The following is a 22,276-nucleotide window of genomic DNA, read 5'->3' as shown; positions in this document are numbered from 1 at the left end:
ACACGGGGTGGCTGGAGGGGGTGATCTTAAAATTGCATGATACTTTTTCCTTCCAAACAGGGCCCTACATTAATAATTTCAATTCCTTGACTTGAAGCTTTCGTGACTGCAGGAATTCATATTCTTGGGTCTTTCGGTAAAGTCACGGAGATAGGTTCAAATAAAATAACAAAAAAATACGACGTTTTGATCGCAACGTAAGCGGTCGTCTTCAGGAAAAGGGGGTTTAGCTTCCAAGGGAAACGGTTTTAAATGGGCGTAGCCCAAATGTCAGCAGCCAATGATAATGTCAATGTGAGTGTTCGTCAGCGAGCCCGGCGGTGTTTACCTGGCAGCTCTGCTGTGATTGTGTCACCTGATGACGTTCGCTTGCGTTGCGATTGAAACGTCGTGATCTCTTATTTTCTACCTACGTGACTTTCCCGAAACATCCGGAGAAAACCCGATCGTGCAAGGGTGGGGGGGGGATACCCTATCTTCACTCGTATGTATATACGGTGAACTTCTTTTGCACCGTACATAGCCAACCGCACTAATCGAAGGTGCGAGGGAAGGACAACAACACCTCAATACAAAGCAGTTCTAAAGAAATGAGCCCCTTCTGGACATCCGAGAAAAACAGCTTCAATAGAGCTCATCGTATTTCTCCAGGATAAAGATTTCGATTCTGATCCCAGAGAGACGGAGTCCACATTTCCGCTGTGCGAGCCCAGGGTCCCTGCACGGAAGCCTCCTCGATGCCCAGCCACGGGTGGGCCGGGCGTTCCACGACTCCCTTGGCAGGTCTTCTACGGGAGAAGCGGGCGGTTGCGTGGAGGCGGCTGTGGTTAGTGGCGTGCGTGGTGTGGGGGAGCGAGCGAGCGAGCGGTGCCGCTACCTGCACGGTGAAGGGGTGGCCGTGGAAGTGCACCGTGTGGATGTCCACCTCGTTGCCCATGCCCAGGAGGTACCAGGCCACGTGCTCGCCCTCGCGCATCGTCAGCCCCGGCAGGTTGCCGTACACGTAGCCGTTGATGGCTGCGTGGGGGCGAGCCACAGACGCGCGCACAACAAACAACAAAGGTCCCCCGTGTAGCCTTCACAGCCTGTTGAGGCAAGTGCTGTTAGCGAGTAGCGCCTATTAAGGCTGGCACGGCACACGAGGGGGTGGGTGGCCAGCACCACGCCCGGCCACCTTTGTCTTCCCAGTGGCGATGTTTACACACCGCGCCAGGTACTCATTTTGAGGCCGAATCGACCTAAGGGGAGGCCAAGTACCGGTTCCGATAATCATCACCTGGTGGTGACCTTGAGCGGGAATTTAACTCGTGTCGCCGGGTTCGTAGCGCAACGTAGCGCCAACCGCTACCTATACTGTGACCGTACCCTCGGACCGACGGACATCACTGGAGCATGGTACGGTGCTGACCACGACCACAAACGTGCACCCCGATGCTCGTGTGTGCACGTATGTACAGGTACAGGTGTGTGCACGTATGTACAGGTGTGTGCACGTATGTGTACATATGTACAGGTGTGTATGAAGGCTCTTGTTTCTCAATGACCCTCCCTGCCGGCTCAGCCTCCTGTCTGTGTGCATGTGGAACTTCTTTCGCACCTGGCGCCTCTTTACACCCCCCCCCCCCCGTGCCCCCCACCCCCGCGGCGAGCGACGGGTCTCACAGTGCATCTTGTTGCTCTCCTTGAAGTCCTCGTCGGAGGTGATGACGCCCGCCCCGCCGCAGCAGCGCTGCACGTTCTCCTCCAGGTACCACGACTCGTTCTCGTCGAACACCATCCAGAGCAGCGCAAACTCTCGCTCCACCCCGCGGGGCCGCGCGGCGCCGTCACTGCCGCCGCCGCCGCCGCCGCCACCCGACAGCACGCCGGGCCGGCACGTGAGCAGGCTTCCGAAGAGGCCGCTGTACAGGTCCTGCACCACCACACGCACACGCGCACACACGCAATTCACGCGGTGCAATGGCAACACGGCCGTTCGCTCGGCACGCGCCAGGCGTACTTTCGTATGTTGCGGGGAGCGGTGGTGTAGCGGTCAGCGCGCTGCGCTACGAACCCGGCGACCCCAGTTCGATTCCCGCTCACGGCCAACACCATGAATCGGTCCCTGGGCCTCCCCTAGGTCGACTCCAAATCAAATGGGTACCTGGTGCGGTGTGTAAACATCGCCACTGGGGAGACAAAGGTGGTCGCGCGTGGTTCTGGACACCCACCTCCTCGTGCGCCGTTCCGGCCTTCATTAGGTGCTTGCTAAATGCACTTGCCCCAACAATCTGTTTAGGCTAGCGAGAGATCTTTGCTGAACTTCTTTCGCACCGTACGTAGCCAACCGTGCTAATCTGAGGTGCGGGGGATAACAAACTAAACACACAAAGCAATTTCAAAGAAATTAGTTTTAAATCGAGATGACTTAAAAGTGCATAGCTCCAGTGGATTCCTAATATCGGAAGGAAGAGCGTTCCAGACGGCCACAGAAGCGTGTCCGAAAGCGCACGATGCGGTGACCGTCTTTGTTCCACGGCTCACCAAAAGCCGCTGCTAGGATTAATCTCGTCACCTTCCTTCACATTATTTGTTTACCGTATTGAAAATGTTTTAAGAGCTACAATGACTTTGACGTTACCCAACAAAAGTTCAATCACACTGTGTGTCACCCTAAAAGGAATAAAAATACGTAGCAGGCGACGGTGTGGGCGGATGCCCCTTATTCATAGCACAGGGCCATTTCCCAAAATGTTGCCTGCTATATTTTTTCTTCAAAGTGTTCCTTACAAACTTGCCGCGTGTCGCTGTTGTTGCGAATTGTCCTTGAGCACCACCGCCAATGCAGCAGCAGCATCATCCGAGGAAGCCACTTTGAGAGTATTAGGAATCCACCGGAGCTGTGCACTTTTAAATCATCTCGATTGAAAACTAATTTCTTCAGAACTGCTTTTTGGTGTTAGTTTAGCGTTGTCGGCTACGTACGGTGCGAAAGAAGTTCGACGTACATACACCACCAGATCATTTGTATAATGTTGATGTGACCTTCGGCTGCTTAATGTTTCTCCGTGGCTAACTTTCATCTCGTGGTTAAAGGACAAACGGATGATGTGGATACGAGCTGGAACATGGGAGACAGGAGGCGGCAAACAGAACGCGACCTTGTTGGGGTTGACGTTGGAGTAGTAGGCCCAGAGGAGGCAGTCAGGGTCTCCCTTTCCTGGGCCCGATCGCTCGGGAACCATCCACTTGTACTTCTCCACACGCCCTGCACACGGACCCACACGCACACACGGGCCGTCATACACACACGCATGGGCGGATACACACACACGGGACAAAACACGCACATACACACTGATACAAAGACAAAGATCCCTGTATAGATATGTTAGTGAGCACCTATGAATGCCAACACGGAACACAAGGGGGTAGGTGGCCAGCACCGTGCCGGACCGCCTTTGTCTCCCCCAGTGGCGAAGTTTACACACCACACCAGGTACTCAGTTGGGGCTCATTTGGGGGGTTAACCTAGAGGAGGCGCAGGACCGGTTCAGAAAATCGTCACTGGTGTTGGCCGGCAGGCGTAGCAAATCCGGAGCGCCGATGCGGAGACGACTGAGAATCGGGAGCCGGTCGCTGCAAGGCAACGCGTGGCGGCGCGACGCAAATGATCGCGACGAGAGAGAGGCGCTGTGTGGAGGTGAGGCGCTGTGCGGAGGATGAGAGGCGCTGCGTGGAGGAGAGGCGCTGTGCGGAGGAGGAGAGGCACTCGCCGGGAGCCACAGGGGGGATGTTGCAGCTGTCCAGGCCCTCGTCCACGCCGTGAGCGTGCATGTTGTACGGACGGCTCGCCATGTTCTTGAAGACGACCACCAGCGCCTCGCCCACCTCCGCGCGCAGCATGGGGCCTGGAACAGGGCGGGCTGCGTCACTGCGCGCGGCTGGGGCCACGGCACCACGCGGGTGCTCGCTCGTGACGCTGCCGATGACCTTTCTGGGAGGCTCAACGGGGGCACACCGCGAGCTGGCGGCTCCTCCCACCATCCGTCAACTACGCCCACTCGGTCACTAGCCCCGCCCACTCGGTCACTAGCCCCGCCCACTCGGTCACTAGCCCCGCCCACTCGGTCACTAGCCCCGCCCACTCGGTCACTAGCCCCGCCCACTCGGTCACTAGCCCCGCCCGCTCGGTCACTAGCCCCGCCCGCTCGGTCACTAGCCCCGCCCGCTCGGTCACTAGCCCCGCCCGCTCGGTCACTAGCCCCGCCCGCTCGGTCACTAGCCCCGCCCGCTCGGTCACTAGCCCCGCCCGCTCGGTCACTAGCCCCGCCCACTGCTCGGGTGGCCCCGCCCACTGCTCGGGCTACTTTCCTGGCCACAGCAAGGTGGCAGCCTTACCCATAATGCCGAGGTGCTTCTCCCGTTCCCCGCGGGGCTTCTCGCGCGTGAACGTGTCGTCCGTGAACTCGCGGTACACCACCTTCTTGTAGGCAGAGCCAATGCGGTCCGTGCCGCCCCTCAGGAATGTCTCTCCGTGGCTGGGACACACAAACAACGACAACGACGACGACGACGATCCCACGTACAGCCTCGAGAGACTTTTGGTACAAGTGCAGTGACTGTGCTTGTCACTGTTTGGTGCCGGGGCTTGCGAAGCCACGGCCGGTAATGTGTTGTCATTGCGGGCAGCCCGGGTTACGGGATGTAGTACCACCGGCCCTAGTGGGGCTTGGGTGAGCGCTGGTGAGCGCGGAGGCACCGCGAGCAGTGTGCGGTGCCGGCTCCCGGTGAGGGAGCGTCAGCCAGCCAGGGTTACTCTGGGGCGTGATACGCTAGCTGACCTGTTGTCACGTGACCGGACGATACTGGAGAGGGGCCACCGGTGCATGGGGGCCGTGGGGCGGTCACTGGTCCAAAGGAGCTCTCTGGAACCTTCCAGAAGGAGCTCGTGGTCCGGGCCGGGATAGCGAACCGTGTCCAGCTGTGCCGTAGCGTGGTTAGAGATGGGCATTGGAGACCCGAGTGTAGTTCGTGTTGTGTTACGAGTTAACGTGGAATAAATAGTGTTGCTCCCAACATAACGTCTGCGACTCAGTTGGACTCACTACACAAGTGCTGTTAGCGAGTAGCAGCGACTATGAAGGTCGGCACACGAGGGGGTGGGTGGCCGGCACCACGCCCCGCCGCCTTTGTCTCCCCAGTGGCGATGTTTACACATCGCACCAGGTACTCAAACACGTGGACACACGCACGTACATACACACCGACATGAGCAGATGGTGCATGCATTCGAACACATCACTCAAGTACACATGCACGCACGCCAACATACACGGACACAGGATGATGTGATAGCTCATTCATCACGTGCCAGTGGCCCCACTCGTGAAAAAAATGGAATTCCCACTTGATAACGATAACAATGCTTACCGTCTCTCTGCCAAGATTGCCACAGCAAACAGCCCTCTGCCTACACACCTGCGCGGTGTCGCGACACACCTGCCGCGACAGACCCGCGCGTGTGGCACCGTGACACACCTGCGGCGACAGACCCGCGCGCGTGGCGCCGCACCTGTGCTGCCGCGTGGTGTTGTGCCGCGCGAGCTCCCAGTGGCGCGTGGGGGAGTAGTCCCAGCTGAGCTCCACGGCCGCCACGAAGTGCGTGCGCGTCGCCGTGGGGCGCGGCGGGCGCAGCACGCGCGCATCGCACAGCGACACGTGGTAGTGCTGCTTCATGCCCGCCGACAGGTGGTCCGCCGTCTTGCACACCACCCCAAAGTCACCTGGGGGTGGGGGGAAGAGAGGGGGAGAGACGCGGGGGGGGGGGGGGGGACGATGGGAAGTCGTGGGGAGATGCGAGCACGGTAGGGGGCACAGGTGGTGCATCGGCCGGTCATCTCAGTCAACCCATGCCACCTGGGTCTGTCCCGTGACCTCCTGCCACTGGGCGTTCGACACGTGGCCTTCAAGTGCAACTAGCCTGGCACAAGCTCCGTGGTGAAGTCACCACCACTTAGTGGCGAACGGCGGTTGCTGTTGTTGTTGATGCGAGCAGATGAAGGACAGGGCTATGTGGTCATCGTTGCCATTCTATCGCAACAAGGCAAGAAACGCCTCGCGCGTCCGCGTGGATCGTACGACGCTGCGCGGCGCGCGGAAGCATTCGAGTGGCGGGCACCGAAGCGGACGGGGGGCGGCTGCCAGGGCGATGCTGGAGGCCTGTCACGTGGGCCGTAGGTGGGCCGCCAGGGCTCTCGGGGTCCCAGCAACAATGCGCCCTGACGTGGCCCAAGCGGAGGCAGAACGAGAAACTAGCCCATTGAGAGGTGTGGGGCGGTCCTGAGACATCAAAGCTTTGCTAGCAAAAAAGAAAATCAACATTCACTTCATTTCCTTTGGTATTCTCCATAAAACTAATTTTTATTCTATCTCACCAGGGAAGGGGCACCGAGCTACATCTCTGTCAGAAACCAAGTGGCTTATCATCACCACGTGGAAATTTATAGCAGCAGCCAAATACACTAAGCGTGTGATGTTGATTCTAAATGTGAAGGGGAAAACCGGAAGACCCGGAGAAAAATCCGCGTGACCACGATGAGAGAGAGAGAGACCGTAAACTCCAAATAAACAAGCAGGCGTCAGGGTCGGGATTGAACCCACGACCTCCTGTATACCAGGCGAGGTAGTTAACATCTCCTAGCCACCGTGGATCTGGCTCTGTGCCCGAGCGCAGTTGACGCACCGGCCGCCGGTGCGTGGGTCACCGGGAGGGCTCACCGGCCTTGTCGGCGCTCATCGTGGCCGTGAGCGAGCTGTGCGGGAAGAGGTTGATGGTGTCACGCCGGCGCCCCGACGCGCGCATCGTGTTCCCCGCCAGGTAGACGGCGTGGACGTCGACCTCGGAGCCCAGGCCCAGCAGGTGCCACGACACCTGCTGGGCCTTGCACATGCGGAGGCCCTGAAGGGTGTTGTACATGCGCCCGTTGATGGCTGTGGAGGCAGGTGGGGAGGAGAGATAGGGAGAGAGAGAGAGGAGAGGGTGAGGAAGACACAGAGAGCAAAGGGCGCATGGAGAGAGTTAAAGGGCCCATTGGGAGAGGAAGATCAAGAGAGGATGAGAGATAACTTACGGGGCAGTGGGACGGGAGAAGGGAGAGAGACACGGCCTCTGTGGATGGGACAGAGCGAGCGAAAGACTGGTGGAGGCAGCTATTAAGCAATGCAAAATAACAATCACTCAAATTGTGAGGGCCACTGAGCAACGTCAGACTGCACAACGTGACCCCGCCAATGGTTTCCACGCTCCGCTAGATCCCGCAGCTGCTGCACGGTCAACACTCGACCCCCAAGATCCCACCACTTGCTCTTAGATAGACTCACCCAGAGACCCAGAGATTCAGCATCCCACCATCTGGCCTTAAGGCCTCCCCCCTTTGGTGGCCGGGCTTGTGGAGACTGTTCCAACGGCCATCTCGCCAATCGGTCCTCACTCCATCCCGCGCCACACGTCCCACCCAGCGCGGACGTTTTTGCCTCCTCGAATGTTCTATTTGTATTTTCACCAGGTAAGGGCCGCTCCCCTACGCAGATGTTTGTTAGAAGTGTCTTGGCCATAAATGAGAGCTCAACGAAGCGGCTTATCGCGTGGAAAGGTATCGCAGCCAAATGCTCTGAACGCGTGATGTTGATTATACACGTGGAGAGAAAAACCGGAGGACCCGGGGGAAAAAGCCACGTGACCACGGGGAGAGAGACACCGCAAACTCCACATACACAGCAGGCGTCAGGGTCGGGATCGAACCCACGACCTCCTGTATACCCGGCGAGATAGTTAACTTCTCACCACCGTGGCACCGACCGGTTAAACGTGGTTGTGCACCGCCACCGAGGGGGAGGATCGCGTGCGTGTCCAGCGGCCGCACCGTGCATCTTGTTGCTCTCCTGGAAGTCGTCGTCGTCCCGGTTCACGCCGGCCGGGTCGCTCGCGAAAGCGGCGATGTTCCGCTCCAGGTACCAGCTCAGGTTCTCGTCGAACACGGAGAAGAGCAGCGAGAACTCGTGGTCGATGCCACGCTGCACGGGAGGGGTGGGGGGGGCAGGACAACTTTGCATTTTGCTGCCGCACTGCCCTCTGGGATGGATGCCAGACCACGGGACATGGCCGAATTTCTGACAGAATCCACGTGCATCAAACGTCCAGGTCAGGAGGTAAACACACATTAGACCACAACTCTAAGCAGCAGACTCATCATAATTCTGACTTAAAACTTTCGTGACTGCAGGAATTCATATTCTTTAGGTCTTTCGGTAAAGTCACGTAGATATAAAATAAAATTTAAAAAACTCGCGACTTTTAAATCGCAAAACACAAGCGGTTGTCATGATGCCTACCGCTTGTGTTGCGTGACGTGAGTTTTTTTATTTTTTATTTTATTTTCTATCTACGTGACTTTACCGAAAGAATCAAAGAATATAATCATAATTAACAATAATGTAGAATACAATTGGGGGGGGGGAGGTTGGGGGGGGCATAAGCAAACAAAGCACAAGTGTATGGGTCCCTAGTAAGCTCAAGGGAGCCTGTATAAATCTGTGGCAAACCAATGATTCGCCTTTCAACATTCCGGTTTGCTTAAACCAAATCAATTGGTGCATTTGCCCACGTGACATGACAGCTTGATTTAACTGGCCGTGTCGGGTGGTGGAGGGCAATTGTCGAACGTGGCATTATCCGCTACACGACGATCTCACCCAAAATAAACTAATATTGTCAATCACCGACCGATCTGCTGCGGCATCGCCGCTCAAATTTTCAGGCGTCCCGTGACGACGCTTGGACGCGCTTCGCAACCGCTGCCCCGGCCGGGCACGCGGAGCGGCAACGCGGAGAGCGGAACGCAAGCAGATGGCGTCGCTGCTCGTTGCGTCTAGCGTCGTCACACTTCGTCCGGCATTGCCCGCGTCGTGCCCACCACCCCTCTCCCAATTGTGGGGGGCCACCACGCCAGGGAGCCGACCTGCGCGCCGTCTGCGCCCAGCTTGCCGGGGCGGCACACGACGAGGGGCCCCACGAGTCCCGAGTTGGTGTCCCGCACGCTGTCCGCCGCCGAGTAGTAGAGCCACGTGACGCAGTCCGGGTCGTTCCCCGCCGGGCCAGACTCCTCGCCCACCACCCAGCGGTACAGGAAGCGGCGGCCTGGCGCCACTGACTCCCCGCCTGCACGAGCGCTCGGGGTTAGGGGGGGCAGCACGGTACCGGGTCGCGCTGCGGGGGTCACGCTGCCGGGGTCGCGTGAGGGGTCGCGATTTGGAGTTCTTGATTTTGGGTCACGGTTCGAGGTTGACGATGTGGGGTCTGTCAATTGGGTGTCGGGGTTCGCAATGTGGGTTCACGACTGGGGGTTAGGATCCGGTGTTCATGGTGATTCTGACACTAGGAATGCTCACCCCAGATTAAGGCTCAAACCCAGCTCGTGAGCGGCTCACCCCGTGACCCCTGGCTCACCCCGTGACCCCTGGTTCACCCTGTGACCCCCGGCTCACCCCTTGACCCCCGGCTCACCCTGTGACCCCTGGCTCGCCCTGTGACCCCTGGCTCACCCTGTGACCCCTGGCTCGCCCCGTGACCCCTGGCTCGCCCTGTGACCCGTGACCCCCGGCTCACCGGCCACGCCGTCGCTGTACGCGGCGCCCTCATGTTGCTTGAGGTAGGAGACGCCGTGCGGCTGGATGCTGTACGGGCGGCTCGCGTTGTTCCAGAACACGACCTGCAGCACGTCCCCCACCTCCACGCGCAGCACGGGACCTGCACGCGCACAGACAAAGATCCCCACCACCACCACCACCGCCGTGGAGCATTAACAGAACGTTGGGGCAAGCGCTGATCGCGAGCACCCGTGAGGGGGGTGGGTGGCCAGCACCGCGCCCGGCCGCGTTTGTCTTCCCGGTGGCGAAGTATACACACCGCACCGGGTACTTATTTGAGGCGGAGTCGACCTAGGGAAGGCCCAGGACCGGTTCAGATAATCGTCACCGGTGTTGGCCGTGAACGGGAATCGAACTCGGGTCACCGGGTTCGTAGTGCAGTGCGCTACCACTGCCCCACACACTCACAAAAACACACATGTACAGTACAGCAACATTACACACGTGCACATATATACATACACAATTATACAAAGGATAGAGATCACCGACGCAAATGGTTTGTGCGTCCCAGGAAGATAAAGAGGCAAGGTGAGGGCCCTACGAGCGGCATTACCGAGCAGGGCGAGGTGCTCGTCGTTCTTGCCGCGCTGGCGCACGGCACTGAACAAGTCGTCCTCGTAGGCCACGTAGCGGGCCTTCCAGTAGCGGCTCCCCACGCGGTGCGGCCCCCGCTCGAGGAACACGGCCGAGGGGCTAGGGGACACGCAGAGACACGTGGGGACACACAGAGACACACACACGGTGACACATGGACACACACACACGGTGTCACGCTAAGACACACGGGAACACGCACAGACACACATGGACACGCAGGGACACATACACAGGGACACGCGGAGACACGCGGGGACACGCAGAGACACACAGACACGCAGGGACAAACACACACGGACACGCGGAGACACGCACGGGGATACGAAGAGACACGGGGAGAATGGAGATACACAGCGATTAGTTAGACACACGGTGACACACACGGGGACGTACGGCGCTCCAGGCCCCTCACCTCCCCGGCTCGTCGAGCTTCGTGCCCGAGATGCGGTCGCGCCCGCCCGGCGCGTAGTCCCACACCTCCTCCTGCGCCGCCACGAAGAACGTGCGCGTCACGCCGCCGCTCACGGGCGCCTGCGCGGGGCCGGGAGGCTTCAAGCCGCAGTCGCGCACCGTGTACAGCATCATCATGCCGGCTGGGGGGGGGGGGGGGGGGGGACGCGGGGGTGGGAAGGGGGAGGGGGGCCGTGGTTTGAAATTCTCGCGCTCGCAGCTGGCCGGCGAGGGGACCCCCAGCGGCAGCGTCGCCTTAGTCGACGTCGCAAACAAGCCGCCGCCGCAGGTGAATTGTAAACAAATTTCCTTAGAACCGCTTGCCGTTGCGTTTAGTTTGTTTTTATCCTTTCCCAGCAACCTCCGAGTAGCGCGGTTGTCGACGCCACGGAGGGAAAACCCCTCGGTCACCTTGCACGTGGTCGTTGACCTGGCAGCTGATGAGCCAGGTGCCCACGCGCGCCGGGGCCATGCGCGCCGATCGGAACGTGGCCGGGAAGAGGGCGACGGTGTCGACGCGGCGTCCGCGCTCCTCCAGCGTGTGGCCCAGGAAGTGGGCGGCATGGACGTCCGCCTCGTTGCCCATCGCCACGAGGTGCCACCAGACGCGCTCGCCGGCGCACAGCTCCAGCCGCGGCGCGTTGCCGTACACGTAGCCGTTGATGGCTGCCGGGCGGGGGGGGGGGGGGGGGAGGCCCCCCTCGGGTCACGATCGACGAGCCCAAAAAAAAAGCTTTTCGTGCTTAGCTGGTAGTCCTTCCCCCTAGCCACGGGTGGCCCACGTACAGTGCGAAAGAAGTTCAAAATACATCCCTATGATAGTTAAGAGGTGTTTTTGTGGCTATCACAAATGATGGCTCAACCGAGTGGCTGATCATCGCATGGACATTTATAGCAGCAGCCAGATACTCTGAGCGCACGTCGATTCCAGATACTCCGAATGCACATCGATTCCAAATATAGAACGGAAAAACCGGAGGACCCGGGGTAAAAGTCGGGATCGAACCCACGACCTCCTGTATACCAGGCGAGGTAGTTAACATCTCGCCACGGTTGTGCCCCTTGTCCCCCGCGCGACGTCGCACCATGCATCTTGTTGCTCTCCACAAAGTCCTCGTCGTTGACGTCCACGGTGGCCGGTTGCTCGCAGAAGCGCTCCACGTTCCTCTGCAGGTACCAGCTCAGGTTCTCGTCCATGACGGAGAAGAGGAGGAAGAACGCTCGGTCCGGGTCTTGGGGGTTCCCGTGCTCGTCCAGAGAGCCTGCGGGGTGCACGCGAGGCCATCCGCTCGCTGGGGGGCCAGACCATCCCCCCCACCACACCCCGAGGGAGACAGAACCTCGGCCAATCCCAGATCCATTTCAGGATCGCACTCTCCGTCTTCAACATCCTCCATGGACTCCTCCTCTCTCATCTCATCTCACTCTCCTCCCACGCACTCTCCTACCTCTCCATCTCACCTCTACTCGCCCCGCCACACTCGCCTCTCCATCTCGCTCTACTTTCCCCTCCACGCACTCCTACCACCCTCGTTGGTTTCTTTCTCCGAGTGGTGGTGCACTGCTTAGCGCACTGTGGCTTAGAGACCGTTGAAAATAAATATCGCCCCACGGTGGACGACGCCACCGGCGCTACAACGAGTTCCAACTCGGATTTTTTATTTTGTCAACGTCACGGCGTCCTCGACCCCCCCCCCCCCCGCCGTCCCGCGTGAGGGGTGGGTTGTGGGGGGGTCCCGGGCAGCCGGGGGGGGGGGGGCGCACCTTTCTTGCAAGCGAGCAGCGGGCCGATGAGCCCCGCGGCGATGTCCCTGGGCGCATCGACGTGCGAGTGGTACGTCCACGTGATGCAGGCCGGGTCGGCCTCCGTGGGGCCGTACTCGGGCTTCAGGCTCCACGTGTACTCGCGGCTCTCGCCCGGAGCCACCGCGTCGTCCGCCTGCTGATGGCGCTCCGTGTGGTCGGGGTAGGGGGCTCCTGGCGGGGGGTGGGGGGGGGAGCGGGAGGAGCAAGGGAGGCGTCCAGACGATTCGGCGAGCAACCGACCCGCTTTACAGGTCACCCACAGGTCACCCACAGGCCACCCACAGGTCACCCACAAGTCACCCACAGGAACTCCAACCCGATGCTGCAGGACTCTCGAGGTGTGCTCCTCTCTCTCGCAGTGCCCCCCCAACCCCCCCCCGCCCCAACTGCCCCCGCTCACCCTCGCTGCTCTTGTCGTAGTGCAGGCCGTGCGAGTGGATGGTGTAGGGGCGCGACGCCAAGTTCCTGAGGTGGACGACGACGGTGTCGCCCACCTCGGCGCGCAGCACGGGCCCCAGGAAGCCGAGCCACGGCTCCTTGGGCAGCGCCAGCGAGAAGGCGGCGTCCGCGTACTCCTCGTACACAGCCTTGGTGTACACGGTGCCCACGCGACGCGGGCCCCGTCGCATGAACGTGCCGGCGTGCCTTGGCGCGCACGCGGCGCCGGGAGGAGGAGAGAGACGGGCGAGTTAGTGGGCGGGTGAGTGAAGGAGTAAGTAGGTGAGTAAGTGGGTGAGCGGGCGAGCGAGCGGAAAGTTGGGCGAGTGTTTGAGCGAGTTAGTTTGTGGGCGAGTACGTGAGTGACCGGGTGGGTGAGTGAGTTGAGAGGTGGTTGAGTGAGTGGGTGAGTGAATTGAGTGGGTGAGTTGAGTGGGTGAGTTGAGTGGGTGAGTTGAGTGGGTAAGTGGGTGAGTAAGTGGCTGAGTAAGTGGGTGAGTAAGTGGGTGAGCGGGCGAGTGAGTGGGTGAGTGAGTTGAGAGGTGGTTGAGTGAGTGGGTGAGCTGAGTGGGTGGGTGAGTAAGTGGGTGAGTAAGTGGGTGAGCTGAGTGGGTGGGTGAGTGAGGTGGGGGGTTGTTAAATCGCCGAGCGCGTCGCGTTGGGACGTGTTTATTAATCATCAGGCGCGTGCGGTGCAGAACGGCCCATGGAGCGAGTCGGCGGAACGTGGGCCGACGCGCCGCGGTTTGGGACGCCGCCGGCTCCGGCACTCACTCGTCGTCGTCCACGCTCACGTCGGCGATGAGGTTGCGCCGCGCGGGCGCGTAGTCCCAGTCGACCTCGCGGATCGCGATGAAGTGAGTCCTGACGACGGCGGGGGCGGCCGGCACCCACGTGGAGCAGCAGCAGCAGGCGACCGCGAGCCAGGCGAGAGGACGCATCCTCACCGGCGCAGCTGGGGGCGCGTGCGGACAGAGAGACGTCGCGGCGTTACAAAACATAATTGAGGGGGGGGGGGGGGCACCACGGTGGCTAGGAGATGTTAACGATCTCGCCTGGTGTACAGGAGGTCGTGGGTTCCATACCGACCCCGACGCCTGCTGCTGTGTATTTGGAGCTTGCGGTGTCTATCGCCCCGTGGTCGCGTGGATCTTTCTCCGGGTCCTCTGGGTTTTCCCTGCACTGTTAGAAACATGCGTGTCGGAGTATTTGGCTGCTATAAATGTCCACATGATAAGCCGCTTCATTGAGCTATCATTAGCGGCCAGGCCGCTTCTGATAAATCACCATGTAGCTCAGTGGGCCTTAACTGGTAAAAATAATTGTTTAGTTTAAATAGTTGTTATTTATTATTAGTTAATACATCTAGTATCGGCGTTATCATTCTTATGGTGCAGAGCGACCGTGACGACGAAGGGAGGCGCTGCTATGTTTTACAGACGCAACCTGCGGTGGTATCACACGGCTCCACAACCACCACACAGCCACCACCAACATAGCCCCCCCCCCCATGTGATCCAACGCCGTGAATGCTGGAAACCCCCTTGCAAGCCCCGCCCACGTTCGTTGTCCGACGAGTCGAGGAACCACCTAGTCGTTACAATGTGGCCCAGGTGGCGGCTCAGTGGCTGTGCGGGTGGGGGGGGGGGCAGCTAGCAAAGGGAAGGTGTTTGTGTTTAGTGACTTGCTTCCCATTTTTTCTCTATTTTGCACTGCTATCGTTAATTGTTGTTGTTGTCCTGTTTGTTGTTGTTGTTGTGACTTGCCGACCCGTCCCTTACTGGACAACCTCCAGGATAAATAAAGATTCAGATTCTGTGCCCACTCTTCCCCTCTCTTAACAATCCAGAGATGTCATCTAGAAAACACAAACGCACAAACAACACCCTACAAACAAAACACAAACAACAGAAACAACACACCACAAACTCAACACTTTCGTCAATAACACACAGTGTGTGTGGCCTCGGGTAAAGTTTATAATCGGTCACGTGTTGAGTAGTGGTGCTTATTCTAAAACATTAAATACGGGACCAGAGAGATAAGAGGGGATGAGAGACGGGATTCAACACAGACACACACACAGACACACAGACACCCACACACAGACACCCACACACAGACACACACACACAGACACACACACAGGCACCCACACACACACAGACACACACACACAGACACCCACACACCCACACACCCACACACAGACACCCACACACACACACAGACACCCACACAGACACCCACACACCCACACACACACAGACACCCACACACCCACACACACACACAGACAGACACACACACAGACACACAAAGACAAACACACACGGGCGGGTGACCATTCTGCTGTGTAAGCGAGGGCTGACCTCTCTGTTATCGGAGTCGCCGTTATCCGTTATCTGTCTATGTGGGCAAACCGAGGTCTGAGAGGGCGACACGGCTCCACAACCACAACACACAGACACCACCACACACACACAACCACCACTACACACACAGACACCACTATCAACACACAGCCACCACACAGCCTTAGCAGACTGTTGGGGCAAGTTGGTGGGGCGAGTCATTTCTCTAGAACTGCTTTTTGTGTTTAGTTTGTGGTCTTTCCCCTGCACCTCCGATGAGCACAGTTAGCTACGTACGGTGCGAAAGAAGTTGAACATACACACGTGTACAAGAGCTGTTAGAGTGCACCTATGAAGGTCGGGACGCCACACGAGGAGGTGGCCAGCACCACGCCCGACCGCCTTTGTCTCCCCATTAGCAATGTTTACTACACACCGCACCAGGTACTCATTTGAGGCCGAGTCGACCTAGGAGAGGCTCAAGACCGGTTCAGACAATCATCACTGGTGTTGGCCGTGAGCGGAAATCGTTACTCGGGTCGCAAGGTTCGAAGCGCAGCGTAGCGCTAACCGCTGCACTTCCACACACACAACGCTTCACCTCGCAGCACGGAATCACCCTCGTATAGAGCGAGAGAAAGAGGGGAGCGAATCACAGGAGCGAGGAGCTCCTACAGAGAATGTTCACTTGCACAGAAGGCAGCAGCAGTAGCCACGCGATCATCCGGCTGCAAATCCCCCCTCCAAGCTCTGCATTCCTCTGTTTATGAAGGTGTCATCGGCCAAGTAGTGAGTGTTGAAACCATGGCTCCTCTCTATCAGTGCCTGGGGTTCGATACGTGTTTGGGGTGCCACGGTGGTTAGATGTTTACTACCTCGCCTGTGTTCTCACTCTCCCTGTGGTCGCGTGGATTTTTTTCCCTCCACATTTATAAACACGCATTTAGAGTATTTGGCTGCTATAAGTTTCCACGTGATAAGCCACTTCGTTGAGCTATCATTTGTGGCCAGGTCGCTTCTGAAAAAGAGCTACACAGCTCAGTGAGCCTTACACCTGGCAAAACAAATTAGTTTAGTTTGGTATGACACTCTGTATATATCTATACATCTCTGTGAGCACATATCTGGGTCTCCATGGCTCTATGGGTCCCTAATGGATTTCTATTGATATCTACAAGTCTCTATGCGTCTCTGGGTCTCTGCGAGTCTCTGTGGGTCTCCAGTTGATGTATATGGATGTCTACGAGTCTCTTATGGGTCTCTAAAATAGTGTTTTAGTTTCACTAACAGCGTCACCGATCATGCAGATTGCATCTCACAATGGCTGAAGGCACCACAGACTTGACCCGGATGGTAACAGCAGCAAGGCAGAGAGCTGGCGCGACAGTAACAGCCACTCCCCAAGTTCTGCGGTCCTCTATGTATTAAGGTATTTCTCGGCCAATTCATGTACAGGTCTCAAATCCGCGCGATCCTCTTGTCGCCAACTCCACAGGACGCGTCTCTTCAGGCTGCGCACCTTGAAGTCGTTGTTTCATGTTGTATTTGTTAACGACCGGAGTTCTGAGCCAAACGCGTCGATTTAAAACGTTGTTCTTGAGGCTCCTCGTTACCTTGCTGTTATCAATCATCCTACCGGTATCATTTGAGGGGCCTAGTGAATACTGAAACTAATTTACCGAACTATTTTTTTTATTTGACCAGGTAAAGGCCCACTGAGCTGTATAGCTCTTTTAAAACACCGACCATTTGTGATGGCTACATCATGGCTACATCACCAATGACAGCTCAGCGAAGTGGCTGATGTTCACGTGGAACTGTGTAGCAGTCAAACACTCGAAACGCGCGATACTAAATGCGGAGAAAAAAAATCCCGGAGGACCCGGAGAGAAATCCACGCGACCACTGGGAGAGAGACGCAGACTCCAAATGTACAGCAGCAGGCGTCTTGGTCGGGATTGAACCCACGACCTCCTGTATACAAGGCGAGGTAGTTAACATCTCACCACCGTGGCGCCCCAATTAAAGACAAGGCCCTTGCCTGCAAGATCGGCAGGTAACCAGCAAGAAAACCCGACTGTTGATGAGACGATGTGTGTCAAAACCGGCCCAGAGTTTGCTCGTCTTGAATCAATGCTGCTCAACATAGGCACTCCCAGAAGGACATGCGGCTGATGGATTGTGTAAGACTTGTTTAATGATATATGAAGGATATCTAAGCAATAAACTTTTGGCTAATGGCATGTCCATGGAACCAACGTTGAGTCAACATTGGCCCGACGTTCCACGCGTACTGAATTGCCTGCTTGTCTATTTTCTCATCCTACATTCAATAATCCTTCCAGTCCACACGAAGCAGACACGCACAGCACCTCCTACGTACGGTGTGAACAAAGTTCAACAAGCATGCACACAGCAGACGTCTCTCTCAACATGTACGCACCTTGAACTTCTTCGGCACCGTACGTAGCCAACCGTGATAATCGGAGGTGCGGCGGAACTAACTTTGGTCCCAGGTGTCTCCCACTCTCGTGCCGGGGCCACCTCCAGCGAAGCTTCGGTCCCAGATGCACCGCGCAGCTCTCTGCCGACATCTACCACAGCTCGCCCTTTATATGTGCACATGTTTAAACAATATTATAATAATAATCCTCTTCATGGCCCCTCCTGCATATCCTTCCCGAATCAAGGGGCCTTCCCGGAATCCCAAGCAACGCTGCCGAACCCTCCCACCGCAGTTCAAGTCAACATTGCCACACGCAGCGTCCAGTTAGCGGTTCAATCATTAAACGCCGTGGCGGGCATCCGCTCCGAATCGTCGAATGCCCCCCCCCACCAACCACTGCGCTCCCTGCCACCCCTGCCTCTGATTACAGACACTCGGGGGGGGGGGGGGGTCTCGTCACTCGCATGCAGCAATACCCCCCCCCCCCGGTAAACACGCCAACGTTGAGGCAGCGTTGATGCAACGTTGACACAAAGTGGGTGAAACCGTTGAACAAACGTTGGTTCAACGTTTGCGTCAACGTCCCATGTCTACTGGGATAGCTCTCCCAGCTGTGTTCAGCCTGCGCCGCGCGTTGTTTGGCCAGACGTCCGACATTTGGCGGCACGTGCCGAGTGGTGGAGCGAAACGTCGGACACTCGTGTCAAACAAACACGCGCCACGACCCGAAAACGCGTGGGAGAGCTTCACATGAAACCGACGCAGCAGCATTAAAGAGGTCGTCTGTGAGTGGTAAGGTGTGTGAGTGGTGAGGTTGGTGAGGACAATGGTGAGGCTGGTGAGTGGTGAGGATGTTTGCGAGTGGTTAAACAGTTAAACTATTTGTATATTAGCAGGCAAGGCCAACTGAGCTGTATAGTTATTTTTCAGAAGCGACCTGGCCACAAATGATAGCTCAGCTTAGTGGCTTATCACGTGGAAATGTATAGCAGCAGTCAAATACTCTAAACGCGTGATGTTGATTCTAAATGTGGACGGAAACACCGGTGGACCCGGAGAAACATCCACGTGACCAGGAGTAGAGAGAGAGAGAGGTGCAAACGCCAAATACAGCAGCAGCAGACGTCAGGGTCGGGATCGACCCACGACTTCCTGTACACCAGGCGAGGTGCTTAACATCTCCCAGCCACCACGACGACCAGTTACTCTCTAGGATCTGGCCGCCCACTCCACCACAGCATCATCATCATCAGCAGCAGCAGCATCATCATCATCATCATCAGCAGCAGCAGCAGCAGCAGCAGCAGCATCATCATCAGCATCATCATCATCAGCATCATCATCATCATCATCAGCAGCAGCAGCAGCAGCAGCATCATCAGCAGCAGCAGCATCATCATCAGCAGCAGCAGCAGCATCATCAGCAGCAGCAGCAGCATCATCATCATCATCAGCAGCAGCAGCATCATCATCATCAGCAGCAGCATCATCATCATCATCAGCAGCATCATCATCATCATCAGCAGCATCATCATCATCAGCATCATCATCAGCATCAGCAGCAGCATCAGCAGCATCAGCAGCAGCAGCATCAGCAGCATCAGCAGCATCACCCGGCCACCTTCACGTCACAACGCGACGAGGCGGCGAGGGGGTTGATGGGACGCGCGGAGTGCATCGGCGGTGATGCCGGCAGGGGTTGGGCAACCCTCCCGGGTCGTGGCCGCGAGTCTCCTGGCGTCGATCTCCCGCTCACGACTGGAAGCAAGGCCGGGAGGTTTTAATGAGCGGATATTTTAAGAAACATAAATTATTAATAATAATGAATAATAATTTACAAAAATATCCCGAAATAGCTTCGGTCAGAGTTGTCAAACCCTACATGAGACCCACGGTTTTGCACTTCAGAGCAGTTTAAACCTCATCATAAAGTGGAGTTTAGAAAGTTACATCACGGCTCTCGTCAAATCTGTAAATGTGAAGTGAATAACCTCCTGCATACCAGGCGAGGTAGTTAACATCTCCTAGCCACCGTGGCGCCCATCGCTGCTGCTGCCACTCAGTCACATTTGCTCAACATTGATGGTGACCTCAGACAAGAGAGGCCCACAATGCACTTCCTCACGACGTGATGCTCATGATGTCCTCTTTGCAGAATGTGCACGTGGCCGTGTCCCTTGTTCCACACGTGCTCTTGTTCCACGCGCGCTCTTTGTCACGTCTCGTCTGAAACTCGTGACCCTGTCGTGTCTATGAATGTGCCGACCCCGTTAAAGGAGGCAACATTGGCCGTGTTTACAGCGGGAAATCACGCGCTTCAACTCGCACCCCCTGCTTATAATTTAATGATGCAGTCGTGTCTCCAAGTGTTTTGTTGTTGTGATGCAATACGGCGTTGTCCCCACAGTGGGGCGCCGTGGACACTGAACGAGCAGAGTAACGCCTCTTACTCAACTCCCCTCCCTCTCATCTCACTCTACTCCCCTCCACGCACTCTCCGACCCCTGCCCTCTCATCTCACTCTACTCCCCTCCACGCACTCTCCTACCTCTCATCCCACTCCACTCCCCTCCACGTACTCTCCTGCCTCTCCCCTCCAATCTCACTGGGGTTTGGCGCGGTGGGGTGATTACCATTATCAGGGGGTCTGTGCACTCCGAGTTATCATCATCCGAGGCTGCCCGTGACCCCGACGGTGTCACGCGAGGCGACTCAACTCGTGGTTCCAGTTTCACGGCGAGAGGGCCTCGTGGAGTCGTTCACCCGCCCCCACGATTGGTAACCAAACTCGATGCGACTCAATTTTGTCTTCCAGTCTGTTCAAGGCTATACGGGGGACCTTTGTCTGTGTGTGTGTGTAGACAGCTTTCGGCACGGGAGACATTCGTGAGCCTTTGCCACCGGCTGTGATCGCGCTGCGTTCTGCCGCTCCGATAGAACCGCGCGCGATGAATTAAAGATTCATAAGCCCCCCCCCCTCCCCCCCCCCCTAAACTCATCCAAAACCCCCTAAACTCACCCAAAACCCCCTAAACTCACCCAAAACCCCCCTTCATATCCGCATCTCCCCCCCCCCCCTCCTCTATCTCTCCTCCCTGGCTCCTCCCCCGTCTCTCACCTATATAGCGCCTTGTTACAGCAGCTCTTTTGCCCACTTCAGCAATTGTTTCTTGCTGTGGTTGTCCCACCTGATGACGGAAGCTTGTGTTGCGCCCGAAACGTCGTGATTTTTTATTTTATTTCTACTATTTTTATTATTTATTTATTATTGTTTTTTACCTACGTGACTTTACCGAAAAATCCTAAGAGTATGAATCCTTGCAGTCACGAAAGCTTCAAATCGAGAATGAATTAAAGAGCTGCGAGCGGGAATCGAACTTGGGTCGTTGGGTTCGTAGCGCAGCGCGCCAACCGCTCGGCCACTGCGCACGAACGCCACTCCCACACACAACCATAAAGACAAAGATTCCCCCTATAGCCTTGCACAGAATGAGGGGGCAAGTTATTTTATCGAACACCGATGAACGCCGGCCACAACACACGATAGAGTGGGTGGCCAAGACCTCCCCCCCCCCCCAACGCGTTTGTCTTCCAACGAGTGCTGATTTTCACACCGCGCCGGGTATTCGTTTAAAGCATAACTACAAAGGCATATATCCCCCGTGTAGCCCAAGCGGATTGCCTGTGGGGTAAGCGCTGTAAGGGAGCACCTGTGAAGAATGCCGGCGCTGTGGCACACGAGGGGGTGGGTGGGTGGGTGGCCAGCACCACGCCTCGCCTTGCGTGCAGGTTTGCGGCAAGAATGTGGCTCGGGAGTAAGAAAAATGTGCACACGACTCGAGTGGGTGGCGCGAGGAGGAATGAATCCCCCGGCTCTTGTCGAGGGCCGTTCACGAAACCTTCCCCCCCCCGCTGCCACGAACGGTCAAATGTGCGGTGAACTTATGAATACGAATCACGACCCTTTCGCGGTTTGTTGTTGTTGAGGGATGACGCGAGAGAGAGGCGCTTCTCCCAAGAGCGCAAACGTCCGCTCCAAGCCGCTCGGAAGAGTTCGTGGCAGCGGGGGAAGGTGTTGTGTATTTTGAAGAGTTTAGTCTCGGGATCTCTCAAACTCCAGCCAGACCTTGCGACGCCACCCCTCCCCACTCCACCCCTCCCCACTCCACCTCGCTCCGTTCTTTACGCGTTTAACAATTTACTCGGCGCTCAAATACAAATTCAGTTCTTCCACTCTGCACGCGCCCGATCTTAAACGCGTTCCAATTAGCAGTCAAATGCATTTGAGATCGCAATGGATGTACGTACTGTATGTTGAACTTCTTTCGCACCGTACGTATCCAACCACGCTAATCGGAGGTGCGGAGGCAGGACAAACAACTAAACACGAAACGCAGTTGTAAAGAAAAGAAGCGCATCGCTCCAGTGGCTGTCACGTGACGCAGCAAGTCACGTGGGACGACGTGTGGACGACAATCATCATCGGGCGCGTGCA

General features: G+C 57.1%; 1 protein-coding gene across 3 annotated transcripts in view; it reads right to left on the bottom strand.

Annotated features, from left to right (window-relative positions):
* Nucleotides 1–22,276, bottom strand: part of LOC144734413 (hephaestin-like) — a 25,438-nt gene extending 3,162 nt beyond the window's left edge. Inside the window, exons 1-19 of one of the 3 annotated variants that reach the window (XM_078616588.1) lie at nt 22,090–22,276; nt 19,395–19,539; nt 13,756–13,936; nt 12,944–13,188; nt 12,502–12,714; nt 11,823–11,999; nt 11,149–11,403; nt 10,700–10,880; nt 10,244–10,383; nt 9,647–9,787; nt 9,000–9,199; nt 7,905–8,055; nt 6,760–6,972; nt 5,555–5,765; nt 4,381–4,520; nt 3,756–3,890; nt 3,141–3,247; nt 1,663–1,912; nt 878–1,017 (exon numbers count right to left, since the gene is read on the bottom strand). In XM_078616588.1, the coding sequence (XP_078472714.1) occupies nt 878–1,017; nt 1,663–1,912; nt 3,141–3,247; nt 3,756–3,890; nt 4,381–4,520; nt 5,555–5,765; nt 6,760–6,972; nt 7,905–8,055; nt 9,000–9,199; nt 9,647–9,787; nt 10,244–10,383; nt 10,700–10,880; nt 11,149–11,403; nt 11,823–11,999; nt 12,502–12,714; nt 12,944–13,188; nt 13,756–13,922 (3,066 nt within the window). In that variant the 5' untranslated portion in view covers nt 13,923–13,936; nt 19,395–19,539; nt 22,090–22,276. Of the gene's footprint in view, nt 1–877; nt 1,018–1,662; nt 1,913–3,140; nt 3,248–3,755; nt 3,891–4,380; nt 4,521–5,554; nt 5,766–6,759; nt 6,973–7,904; nt 8,056–8,999; nt 9,200–9,646; nt 9,788–10,243; nt 10,384–10,699; nt 10,881–11,148; nt 11,404–11,822; nt 12,000–12,501; nt 12,715–12,943; nt 13,189–13,755; nt 13,937–17,778; nt 18,030–19,394; nt 19,540–22,089 lie in introns of those variants that run through there. The other 2 variants (XM_078616587.1, XM_078616586.1) reach the window with 2 other exon arrangements.

This window comes from Lampetra planeri, chromosome 51, assembly GCF_965212315.1.
Source record: "Lampetra planeri chromosome 51, kcLamPlan1.2.h2, whole genome shotgun sequence".
NCBI lineage: Eukaryota > Metazoa > Chordata > Hyperoartia > Petromyzontiformes > Petromyzontidae > Lampetra > Lampetra planeri.
The sequence above is the reverse complement of the archived record's forward strand: the minus strand, read 5'-3'. Positions and strand labels throughout refer to the sequence as shown.